The sequence below is a fragment of the Oncorhynchus kisutch genome, linkage group LG5, assembly GCF_002021735.2.
Source record: "Oncorhynchus kisutch isolate 150728-3 linkage group LG5, Okis_V2, whole genome shotgun sequence".
NCBI classification, from domain to species: Eukaryota; Metazoa; Chordata; class Actinopteri; order Salmoniformes; family Salmonidae; genus Oncorhynchus; species Oncorhynchus kisutch.
Window position 1 is genome coordinate 71,876,457 of NC_034178.2, and position 14,247 is coordinate 71,890,703.

The 14,247-nt window shown below is 43.7% G+C and overlaps 1 protein-coding gene across 2 annotated transcripts in view; it reads right to left on the reverse strand.

The window, feature by feature from the left end:
• The window catches only part of grm7 (glutamate metabotropic receptor 7), a 413,809-nt gene extending 404,500 nt beyond the window's left edge, over window positions 1–9,309 (reverse strand). For both annotated transcript variants that reach the window (XM_031825761.1, XM_031825762.1), the window contains exon 1: window positions 7,926–9,309. In XM_031825761.1, coding sequence (XP_031681621.1) covers window positions 7,926–8,447 — 522 coding nt within the window. In that variant the 5' untranslated portion in view covers window positions 8,448–9,309. The remainder of the gene's footprint in view (window positions 1–7,925) is intronic.
• Window positions 9,310–14,247: the final 4,938 nt, after the last annotated feature.

Sequence of the window (14,247 nt, forward strand, 5' to 3'; positions counted from 1 at the left end):
AGAGGGAGAGAGAGAGAGAGAGGAGAGATGGAGAGGGAGAGAGAGAGAACGAGAGAGGGGGGGGGGGTATGGGGGGTTCTAAGGTTGTTGGCATGTGTTTGTTGTTCTCCTTCACAGGTGTCTAAAAGCCTTAAGTACTTTTTGGTCGAAATTGCAACTGATTAAAAAGCCACCTACTTTTTTTTCTGAAATCAGGAATTTCTTAAATACTGAGAAATAAATCTAGTAATGTCTGACAGCAGCTGTATACTTGCCATACTTGCAATGATTAAAACTAAATAACTAATGTTTTAAAAAGTGGGTAGACCTACTTTAAAGGTCATGCACAGTCATCGTATTTCCCAGGTAAAAACATAATACTTTTATGCAATTCAAATGTTCAGAATTTGACAAATGTAAACTTCTCCCTCATCTTCAACTATCAGGAAGCCTGAAAGAACGTGTTAAGTGGGAGGGGAGCTTATATTCATGAGCTCACCTTGACTGACAGATATTTGAAACACCCTTGTGGTCGTTGCCAGGTAACTAAACAATCAGAACTTAAAATATACCAGCGAGTACACACAGGAGAGAAATCATGTTATTGATGATTTGACTTCAAGGCTAAATAGAATGCATCAATCCATTTTCTCTCCAAAATTCACTCATGGGTTAACAGAGTTGTTCATGGATTGTTGGGTATCTGATGAACAGCAACAATACACCATTGTCTTTCAATTGCTTTTGTAAGTAATTACAGAATACAGTTCACTGATACGTTTCTTCACCAGCGTTCAGGAAGTGTACTGAACAAAGTCATGGAGCCTCTGCATTAAATGACAAAAAAGTTCAACATTTTGTTTTTGGATCAGACATTAATTGGATCATTTACAATAGACCAGCAGTCTAAATATTTATCAACATGAATACTTATGAATAATTATGTTAAGATATATTGGCGGCATCATTTGACATTAAAAATGAATAATAATTAGCGCCAAAAGCCTAATATAGACCCTTAGCATCCTATTGGCTGCAGGACCCATTGGAACAATGTGTAAAAACTCACCCCATCCCAGAGCTTGAGAAAAACAACAACAAAAAACAAACAAAATGTGATTTATCACCTAAACATGAATTACTTGGTGGTTTCGGGAAATGCAACCAAACTACAGCGATTGATAGGGAGAGGAGGGTAGGGGGCTCCATGTAACCAGCTTCATTCAAGCAGGCTTAATTGAGACCAATCCAGGAATGGCCTCCTCCTTGTTCAGGCTTCCCACACTGGGCAGACAGGGATGGACAGCTCACACAGCTTCCCCACAGCTTCCCCACATACAGATCAAGGATGATTGTTCTCCCCCAATTAATAAAGCAGCTTCGCTCCAAATGTGGACATTTAATGATGTAACGTTAAATTATCACTATGTCATCCAGTCACAACACAGCAGGCTTTTCCCAGCATGCATCCAGTAGCTTGCTAGTTAAAAGGCACAACACAGTCGAGAAGGTGTTAGTTACCAGTATCGTTCTGCCTCATTCCGCTTGAGATGTCTTATACGTTAAATGTACAGTTGAAGTCGGAGGTTTGCATTCATCTTAGCCAAATACATTTAAACTCAGTTTTTACACAATTCCTGACATTTAATCCCAGTAAAAATGTCCTGTCTTATGTCAGTTAGGATCACCACTTGATTTTAAGAATGTGAAATGTCAGAATAATAGTTGAGAGAATGATTTATTTGAGCTTTTATTTCTTTCATCACATTCCCAGTGGGTCAGACATTTACATACACTCAATTAGTATATGGTAGCATTGTCTATAAATTGTTTAACTTGGGTCAAACGTTTCGGGTAGCCTTCCACAAGCTTCCCACAATAAGATGGGTGAACTTTGGCCCATTCCTCTTGACAGAGCTTGTGTAACTGAGTCAGGTTTGTAGGCTTCCTTGCTCGCAAACGCTTTTTCAGTTCTGCCCACAAATCTTCTATAGGATTGAGGTCAGGGCTTTGTGATGGCCACTCCAATACCTTGACTTTGTTGTCCTTAAGCCATTTTGCCACAACTTTGGAAATATGCTTTGGGTCATTGTCCATTTGGAAGACCCATTCAAGACCAAGCTTCCTGACTGATGTCGTGAGATGTTGCTTCAATATATCCACATAATTGTCCATCCTCATGATGACATCTATTTTGTGAAGTACAACAGTCCCTCCTGCAGCAAAGCACCCCCACAACAGGAAGCTGCCATCCATGTGCTTCAAGGTTGGGATGGTGTTCTTAGGCTTGCAAGCCCCTTTTTCCTCCAAACATAACGATGATCATTATGGTCAAATTGTTCTATTTTTGTTTCATCAGACCAGAGGACATTTCTCCAAAAAGTACGATCTTTGTCCCCAGACGCAGTTGCAAACCGTAGTCTGACGTTTTTTATGACGGTTTTGGAGCAGTGGCTTCTTCCTTGCTGAGTGTCCTTTCAGGTTATGTCGATATAGGACTCGTTTTACTGTGGATATAGATACTTTTGTACCTGTTTCCTCCAGCATCTTCACAAGGTCCTTTGCTGTTGTTCTGGGATTGATTTGCACTTTTCACACCAAAGTACGTTCATCTCTTCCTGAGCGGTATGACAGCTGCGTGGTCCCATGGTGTTTATACTTGCGTATTATTGTTTTTATAGATGAATGTGGTACCTTCAGGCATTTGGAAATTGCTCCCAAGGATGAACCAGACTTGTGGAAGTCTACTATTTTTTTCAGACGTCTTGGCTGATTTCTTTTGATTTTCCCATGATGTCAAGCAAAGAGGCATTGAGTTTGAATGTTGGCCTTGAAATACATCCACAGGTACACCTCCAATTGACTTAAATTACGTCAATTATCCTATCAGAAGCTCCTAAAGCCATGACATAATTTTCTGGAATTTTCCAAGCTGTTTAAAGTCAGTCAACTTAGTGTATGTAAACTTCTGACCCACTGGAATTGTGGTACAGTGAATTATAAGTGAAATAATCTGTCTGCAAACAATTATTGTAAAAATGTCTTGTGTCATTCACAAAGTAAGATGTCCTAACCGACTTGCCAAAACTATAGTTTGTTAACCTGAAATTTGTGGAGTGGTTGAAAAACAAGTTTTAATGACTCCAACCTAAGTGTATTTAAACTTCCGACTTCAACTGTAAGCAAAGTCACATGACACGCACATGTGATGACGGCTATATTAAGGAGCTACATATTTGATTAGTTAAGATTATAAAACACTGCCACTGGTCTATAATATTTTGGGCTTTAAGTGAATTTGCATGAAGCACGAAGTAATTCCTTTTTTGGGAATTCTCCCCAATTTCGATCTTGTCTCATCACTGCAAGTCCCCAACGAGCTCGGGAGGCGAAGGTCGAGTAATGTGTCTTCCCGCTTCTTAACACCTGTCTGCTTAACATGGAAGTCATTTCGCACCAATGTGTCAGAGGAAACACTATTCAACTGATGACCGAGATCAGCCTCCAGGCGCCCAGCCTGCCACAAGGAGTCTCTAGGGCCAACATGGAGTTAACCGGGACAACATGAAGTTAACCGGGACAACATGGAGTTAACCGGGACAACATGGAGTTAACCGGGACAACATGGAGTTAACCGGGACAACATGGAGTTAACCTGGACAACATGGAGTTAACCGGGTCAACATGGAGTTAACCGGGAAAACATGGAGTTCACCTTGACAACATGGAGTTAACCGGGAAAACATGGAGTTAACCGGGACAACATGGAGTTCACCGGGACAACATGGAGTTAACCGGGACAACATGGAGTTAACCGGGTAAACATGGCGTTAACCCGAACAAAATGGAGTTAACCGGGACAACATGGAGTTAACCGGGAAAACATGGAGTTAACCCGGACAACATGGAGTTAACCCGGACAACATGGAGTTAACCCGGGAAAACATGGAGTTAACCGGGACAACATGGAGTTAACCCGGACAACATGGAGTTAACCTGGACAACATGGAGTTAACCGGGACAACATGGAGTTAACCGGGACAACATGGAGTTAACCTGGACAACATGGAGTTAACCGGGTCAACATGGAGTTAACCGGGAAAACATGGAGTTCACCTTGACAACATGGAGTTAACCGGGAAAACATGGAGTTAACCGGGACAACATGGAGTTCACCGGGACAACATGGAGTTAACCGGGACAACATGGAGTTAACCGGGTAAACATGGCGTTAACCCGAACAAAATGGAGTTAACCGGGACAACATGGAGTTAACCGGGAAAACATGGAGTTAACCCGGACAACATGGAGTTAACCCGGACAACATGGAGTTAACCCGGGAAAACATGGAGTTAACCGGGACAACATGGAGTTAACCCGGACAACATGGAGTTAACCTGGACAACATGGAGTTAACCGGGACAACATGGAGTTAACCGGGAAAACATGGAGTTAACCGGGACAACATGGAGTTAACCCGGACAACATGGAGTTGACCGGGACAACATGGAGTTAACCCGGACAACATGGAGTAAACCGGGACAACATGGAGTTAACCTGGCCAACATGGAGTTAACCTGGCCAACATGGAGTTAACCTGGACAATATGGAGTTAACCGGGACAACATGGAGTTAACCCGGACAACATGAAGTTAACCGGGACAACATGGAGTTAACCGGGAAAACATGGAGTTCACCGGGACAACATGGAGTTAACCCGGACAACATGGAGTTAACCCAGACAACATGGAGTTAACCGGGACAACATGGAGTTAACCTGGGCAACATGGAGTTAACCCGGACAACATGGAGTTCACCGGGCCAACATGGAGTTAACCGGGACAACATGGAGTTAACCGGGACAACATGGAGTTAACAGGGACAACATGGAGTTAACCGGGACAACATGGAGTTAACCTGGCCAACATGGAGTTAACCTGGACAACATGGAGTTAACCGGGACAACATGGAGTTAACCGGGACAACATGGAGTTAACCCGGCCAACATGGAGTTAACCGGGTCAACATGGAGTTAACCGGGAAAACATGGAGTTCACCTTGACAACATGGAGTTAACCCAGACAACATGGAGTTAACCGGGACAACATGGAGTTCACCGGGACAACTTGGAGTTAACCGGGACAACATGGAGTTAACCGGGAAAACATGGAGTTAACCCGGACAACATGGAGTTAACCGGGACAACATGGAGTTAACCGGGAAAACATGGAGTTAACCCGGACAACATGGAGTTAACCCGGACAACATGGAGTTAACCCGGGAAAACATGGAGTTAACCGGGACAACATGGAGTTAACCCGGACAACATGGACTTAACCGGGACAACATGGAGTTAACCCGGACAACATGGAGTTAACCGGGACAACATGGAGTTAACCGGGACAACATGGAGTTAACCCGGACAACATGGAGTTAACCGGGACAACATGGAGTTAACCCGGACGACGCTGGACCATTTCTTCCCCCTCTATCAGACTCCCTATTACGGCCAGTTGTGATAAAGCCTGGAATCGAACCGGGGTCTGTAGTGACGCCTCTAGTCCTCTGCGCCACTCGGCAGAACCCAGTTACAGTCATTTTTTTTGACATGAGTCAACTTACTATGAATTGAAAACATGATTTTCACAGTTTGGGACCTTTAAATGTGCAGTTACTATTTGTCTAACACCAGACAGCAAACTCCAAGCTACTCGTCTTAGTGTGGTATGGTTTGTTTTCCAAAAAAACACTATTCCTCACCCACAGGAATATTACAGGATACACCCACTATTCCTCATCCACAGGGATATAAACCACTATTCCACAGGCCAGGGATATTACAGGATGTAAACCATTATTCCACGTGACAGGGATATTCTGGAGTGTTCCATAGAACACATGTAATGCTTTGACTAATTTAGAGAATATAAATGGGAAATAGACAGTTAGTTATATTTTGGGCTGGTAATAATTGACCATGATTTGTAATCCATGGGCTCTTAGCATTCTGTTGACAGAGTAGGGTGTGAGTCCCTAAGATTACCGTATTCGCTATATAGTGCGTTACTTTTGACCTGACGCGGCTGTCATCTGAGAAACACCCACAGAGCCTCATCTAAGACACAGCCACAGAGCCTCATCTGAGACACACACCCACAGAGCCTCATCTGAGACACACACCCACAGAGCCTCATCTGAGACACACACCCACAGAGCCTCATCTGAGACACACCCACAGAGTCTCATCTGAGACACACACCCACAGAGCCTCATCTGAGACACACCCACAGAGTCTCATCTGAGACACACCCACAGAGCCTCATCTAAGACACACCCACAGAGCCTCATCTGAGACACACCCACAGAGCCTCATCTGAGACACACACCCACAGAGCCTCATCGAAGACACACCCACAGAGCCTAATCTGAGACACACACCCACAGAGCCTCATCTGAGACACACCCACAGAGCCTCATCTAAGACACACCCACAGAGCCTCATCTGAGACACACCCACAGAGCCTCATCTAAGACACACCCACAGAGCCTCATCTGAGACACACCCACAGAGCCTCATCTGAGACACACACCCACAGAGCCTCATCTGAGACACACCCACAGAGCCCTTATCTGAGACACACCCACAGAGCCTCATCTGAGACACATTGCTGTAAGCACAGAGCATGGGTACTAGTGGTGTAATGGGTTCTGGTGCAGGTTTGGACTGCCAACTGGGACATTTAAATACATTAGCTAGGTAGAGAACAGCTGTGTGGATACCTTTTCTATCAGACAAGCAATAATTAAAGTGATATTCTCTGCACATATCTCCAACCGAAAACTATGATCCATGGGGATATACTGGCAGACATCTGATCATTTCCCATTACAGTTTTAATGTCCCCATATCTATTGTAAACCCTATAGGCCTGTGTGAAATGCCCATATGGATATGCTGGCTGACAAATAATGATTTCCTGTTAAAATGTTAACGATATTTCCATGTCTGTATTCCTATGTCCAGTCCTGTGTGTGTAAATCTGGGACAAATTGTGTGTCCTAATCGATCCGAGATAACCATTGGCTGCTAATATAATAAGAAGGTGGGAAAACCCAATTGATCTGCAGTAATATGACATTTGCGGTTGCTATGACCACAATGGCGATTGGTGCAGGTAGGCCCTAACTACAGTTGCCCTACTACTGCGGTTCAGAGTTGAATAGGCCCAGAACTCTGTAGGTAGTTATTGGCAGGGATATTGGGGGTGTATTCCGTGAGGTGAATACATACTGTTGTGCCCTACTGAACAAGGCCAGAATGCGAAAGCAGTGAGCGAATAGCAGTGCGGTGGCGGCATGGAGCTGTCCTTCAGCACCAGGCTCTATGAACGTTCCACAACGCTGTGCCCTACTACTGAACGAGGCCTGAATGCGAGAGCAGTAGTGCGGTGCGGTCGCAGTACGAAACTGTTCTTTCAAAACCATGCACTACTGAAGCAATGCGGTGCCGTATAGTGATACAGGAAGTAGTCCTTTCAGCACCATGCAATGCTATTGAAGTTCAACCGTTTTTACTGTAGCCGGGTATCTCGCAGTACAGATACCGATTTTAAGAACTGAGCTGAGTCTTTAAACCTGAACTTGGTGTCTCACACGATGAAATAAAAACGTATATGCGTACTAGCATTATACAACTTTACAGGATGTGGTACACTGTAGCCTTTCAAACATACAACAGCATCACAAATGCATCAAACACTTGGGGGAGAGGACACATACCAGCATCAGTGGGCTGAAATCGATTTCTAAACATTTAGATGTATCTCGGGTGTAAATTAAGGAATCTGAAATAGTTATGAGAAGATATAATTCACTCGGTGTGTTTGTGTCACTAATAACTGAATAATATAGACAGCAACTACACCGTGTTAATAAGCTTTTCTTACCTGAAACAGACGTAATATGTTCGCCACCATGATCGATACAGAACTCGCTGAAGCTCCTATCACTCCCACAACTTTTTCTGGCTTGACGAACACTGGTGGTTCACCGTTAGTACACCTCACATCCGACGTGTCTTTTTGTATGAGTGCCTGCACAAAAGTCAGAGACTTCTCCAGAGCATAGGTGTCCCTCGAACACGTATCGAGCACCCGGGCACCTAGGGTGACATTGGGAAGAAGATCGTCATCACTGTTGATTTGGTCCAAGGCATACATCATAGCTTCGAGACGATGGATCCCGTTCTCTTTCTTGATATCTCCACACGGCTCCCCCGGGATCCCCCGGGCGTGCACAGGGAAGAGGCCGCCAAGGGTCAGGTCTCCCTCCATTCTTATGGAATGCGGTGCGTAAATTTCCTGCGATGCAGTAAGGTCAAATAGAGCTTTCATCACACATAATACTTTCCACGTAAAGTAGGGTTTCTTCAGTTCTAGAACCACACCACCATTCCTTAGCTTGGCCATGGTCTCTCTCTCGCTCTTTCCCCTTATGCCTCCTCCGACTTCGATTTAGAAAAAAGACCGGACGCACCGAGGCACTTTTTTTTTTATAATACTTCAATGAAATGAAGGTGAGGCATCGTCCAAAGTAAGTTAATGTGTGCTTATTTGTAAGAAGAAAATGCGCAGGTGAGAAAGGTGCGCATATTATTCCACTATAGGCTACCGACGGGTTTGCCAATGCGTTACTCCTCCTAAATGTGCGCACGACTTCCCAATAGCAGTGTACGGTTCACACAATCGCTTGTTGCTCGGACACCCATTCCAGGTTTGAAGACAGTGGGTCGACATTCAATAAAGAACACTAACCGACTAATACTTTGTAGAAAGAAAAATGTAATGGATACTAATCATAACTCATTAAATGTATTTAAATACGCATTAAATGCGCACGAATACGTGATGTTGATATTCCACGGTTTAAAGCGTGAATCACCACTGAACTCCCATTGTGCGCTGATGTCATAGGCTACTTTCCACAACGAATATCTAAACGCTAATAAATTGTTTTAAAACAAACGGACAACTCGGGAAATCTTCAAGATATAGAACTCCGAAAAGTTGACGTTTATTTCACAAGCAGTCCATCACAGGAGCACACATCTTGAGGCGCATGATGATAACGGAATTGCGTCCTGAACATGTTCAGCTGGTGTCTGTGACATCCTCCTCTTCACGCAAACAACGAACTTCTCCGAGACTCCCGTTTGGCTAAGAATGCAGCGGCTTCTCTCTGATGAAAGTAGTCTTTCTTTCGTTGTTGATCCCTTAGAAATCCCTCACTTGGAAGGCGAGGATGGAGAGGAGACATACAAGTATCTCCCCCTGAGCGCTACGGAGGGAATGACGCCTTCTCTCTCTCTCTTTCGCTCACCCTCTCTCTTTCTCTCCACGGAAAAATCAAATATGCGTTTGTAAAATGACTTAATGCCCAAAGCCTGCAACACACATTGCATTTTTCAGCTTAAATCACAGGATGGGCTTTTATGTGTATCCCAGTCTACTACACCAACATATCAACTGTGTGTCCATGACTACAATATCATTGTTAAAATGAATTTGTTGTAAATATTATATTAAAGAGAGGGAGGGGTTCTTTGATTGCGAGAAATGGATAATACAAATCGATATCAGGAATCCCTAATGGTTACGCTTGTGTAGGCAACCAGGGAAAGCCTGATGTACCATACAATGTTCATTGAGCGTAGGAGGTTACCTAATTCTGTTGCAGCTTTATGCAAGCTATTGCCGACCGTGCAATCACGCAAGCACGCACACACAGAAATACACGGAAAAAGAGAGATACGTCTCACACACACACACACACACACACACACACACACACACACACACACACACACACACACACACACACACACACACACACACACACACACACACACACACACACGCTATACATAAATCACAGAATCCATTATTAGAAGTATCGTTGTTGTTAAGTTCTTGGTTGGATGGAAATATGTCTTTGAAGATGTCGTTCGAGTATTATTACAACTGCTCGTAATACACTGTCATTTCATGTATAATGACCTTAACAAGTATGAGGTATAGAGAATAATCTTGAAAATAATCTGTCCATAATCCATTGTACAAGATGGTCTTTCAAATATTATAAACGATAGAAAATATTGGACACACATAAGAGCAGCTCCACATTAACCGTGTTATCCTGAGACTCCGATTTTTCACTTTATAATGTAAGTCAAACAAAAAAACAATGATTTCAAAGTTTAAAAAATAAACAAACTTGCAACTCCACAAACAAGTACCAATTCTATCAATTTCCAAAGAATGTTTTTACATTCTTGAAGTATAAAGCAGATGCATAGTTTGATAACATAATGAGGGTTTGTACTTTTTGGTTGCATCATTCTGTTACCATACTTAGCAGCTGCACTGTTCTTCAAGAAAATGTGTTCTGGTAAAATGTTCAACAGAAAGTAATCGTTGTGCGTAGAGGTGTATGGATTGTTTAACATTGCAATCATTGGTTGTTGTTTGACATACATTTTAAAAGTGAAACATCAGATTCTCTGCATCAATATGATACTGTGGGATTGCACGACACTACAGTAAACATCACTCTGCCTGACAATACAGTAAACATCACTCTGCCTGACACTACAGTATGTGTCACTCTGCCTGACACTACAGTAAACATCACTCTGCCTGACACTACAGTATGTGTCGCTCTGCCTGACACTACAGTAAACATCACTCTGCCTGACACTACAGTATGATTCACTCTGCCTGACACTACAGTAAACATCACTCTGCCTGACACTACAGTAAACATCACTCTGCCTGACACTACAGTAAACATCACTCTGCCTGACACTACAGTATGTGTCACTCTGCCTGGCACTACAGTAAACATCACTCTGCCTGACAATACAGTAAACATCACTCTGCCTGACACTACAGTATGTGTCACTCTGCCTGACACTACAGTAAACATCACTCTGCCTGACACTACAGTAAACATCACTCTGCCTGACACTACAGTAAACATCACTCTGACTGACACTACAGTAAACATCACTCTGCCTGACACTACAGTATGTGTCACTCTGCCTGACACTACAGTAAACATCACTCTGCCTGACACTACAGTAAACATCACTCTGCCTGACACTACAGTAAACATCACTCTGCCTGACACTACAGTAAACATCACTCTGCCTGACACTACAGTAAACATCACTCTGCCTGACACTACAGTAAACATCACTCTGCCTGACACTACAGTATGTGTCACTCTGCCTGACACTACAGTAAACATCACTCTACCTGACACTACAGTAAACATCACTCTGCCTGACACTACAGTAAACATCACTCTGCAAAGACACAACTGTAAACGTCACTCTGCCTGACACTACAGTAAACATCATTCTGCCTGACACTACAGTAAACATCACTCTGCCTGACACTACAGTAAACATCACTCTGCCTGACACTACAGTAAACCTCACTCTGCCTGACACTACAGTAAACATCACTCTGCCTGACACTACAGTAAACATCACTCTGTCTGACACTACAGTAAACATCACTCTGCCTGACACTACAGTAAACATCACTCTGCCCAACACTACAGTAAACATCACTCTGCCTGACACTACAGTAAACATCACTCTGCCCAACACTACAGTATGTGTCACTCTGCCTGACACTACAGTAAACATCACTCTGCCTGACACTACAGTAAACATCACTCTGCCCAACACTACAGTATGTGTCACTCTACCTGACACTACAGTAAACATCAATCTGCCTGACAATACAGTAAACATCACTCTGCCTGACACTACAGTATGTGTCACTCTGCCTGACACTACAGTAAACATCACTCTGCCTGACACTACAGTAAAATCACTCTGCCTGACACTACAGTATGATTCACTCTGCCTGACACTACAGTAAACATCACTCTGCCTGACACTACTGTAAACATCACTCTGCCCGACACTACAGTAAACATCACTCTGCCCAACACTACAGTATGTGTCACTCTGCCTGACACTACAGTAAACATCACTCTGCCTGACACTACAGTAAACAACACTCTACCTGACACTACAGTAAACATCACTCTGCCTGACAATACAGTAAACATCACTCTGCCTGACACTACAGTATGTGTCACTCTGCCTGACACTACAGTAAACATCACTCTGCCTGACACTACAGTATGTGTCGCTCTGCCTGACACTACAGTAAACATCACTCTGCCTGACACTACAGTAAACATCACTCTGCCTGACACTACAGTATGATTCACTCTGCCTGACACTACAGTAAACATCACTCTGCCTGACACTACAGTAAACATCACTCTGCCTGACACTACAGTAAACATCACTCTGCCTGACACTACAGTATGTGTCACTCTGCCTGGCACTACAGTAAACATCACTCTGCCTGACACTACAGTAAACATCACTCTGCCTGACACTACAGTAAACATCACTCTGCCAAGACACAACTGTAAACGTCACTCTGCCTGACACTACAGTAAACATCATTCTGCCTGACACTACAGTAAACATCACTCTGCCTGACACTACAGTAAACATCACTCTGCCTGACACTACAGTATGATTCACTCTGCCTGACACTACAGTAAACATCACTCTGCCTGACACTACAGTAAACATCACTCTGCCTGACACTACAGTAAACATCACTCTGCCTGACACTACAGTAAACATCACTCTGCCTGACACTACAGTAAACATCACTCTGCCTGACACTACTGTAAACATCACTCTGCCAAGACACAACTGTAAACGTCACTCTGCCTGACACTACAGTAAACATCACTCTGCCTGACACTACAGTAAACATCACTCTGCCTGACACGACAGTAAACATCACTCTGCCCGACACTACAGTATGTGCCACTCTGACTGACACTACTGAAAACATCACTCTGCCTGACACTACAGTAAACATCACTCTGCCTGACATGACAGTAAACATCACTCTGCCCGACACTACAGTATGTGTCACTCTGACTGACACTACAGTATGTATCACTCTGCCTGACACTACAGTATGTGTCACTCTGCCCGACACTACAGTATGTGTCACTCTGCCCGACACTACAGTATGTCACTCTGCCTGACACTACAGTATGTGTCACTCTGCCTGACACTACAGTAAACATCACTCTGCCTGACACTACAGTAAACATCACTCTGCCTGACACTACAGTATGTGTCACTCTGCCTGACACTACAGTAAACATCACTCTGCCTGACACTACAGTAAACATCACACTGACTGACACTACTGTAAACGTCACACTGCCTGACACTACTGTAAACATCACTCTGCCTGACACTACAGTAAACATCACTCTGCCTGACACTACAGTAAACATCACTCTGCCTGACACTACAGTAAACATCACTCTGCCTGACACTACAGTAAACATCACTCTGCCTGACACTACAGTAAACATCACTCTGCCTGACACTACTGTAAACATCACTCTGCCTGACACTACAGTAAACATCACTCTGCCCAACACTACAGTATGTGTCACTCTTCCTGACACTACAGTAAACATCACTCTGCCTGACACTACAGTAAACATCACTCTGCCTGACACTACAGTAAACATCACTCTGCCTGACACTACAGTAAACAACACTCTACCTGACACTACAGTAAACATCACTCTGCCTGACAATACAGTAAACATCACTCTGCCTGACACTACAGTAAACATCACTCTGCCTGACACTACAGTAAACATCACTCTGCCTGACACTACAGTAAACATCACTCTGTCTGACACTACAGTAAACATCACTCTGCCTGACACTACAGTAAACATCACTCTGCCTGACACTACAGTATGTGTCACTCTGCCTGACACTACAGTAAACATCACTCTGCCTGACACTACAGTATGTGTCGCTCTGCCTGACACTACAGTAAACATCACTCTGCCTGACACTACAGTAAACATCACTCTGCCTGACACTACAGTATGATTCACTCTGCCTGACACTACAGTAAACATCACTCTGCCTGACACTACAGTAAACATCACTCTGCCTGACACTACAGTAAACATCACTCTGCCTGACACTACAGTATGTGTCACTCTGCCTGGCACTACAGTAAACATCACTCTGCCTGACACTACAGTAAACATCACTCTGCCTGACACTACAGTAAACATCACTCTGCCAAGACACAACTGTAAACGTCACTCTGCCTGACACTA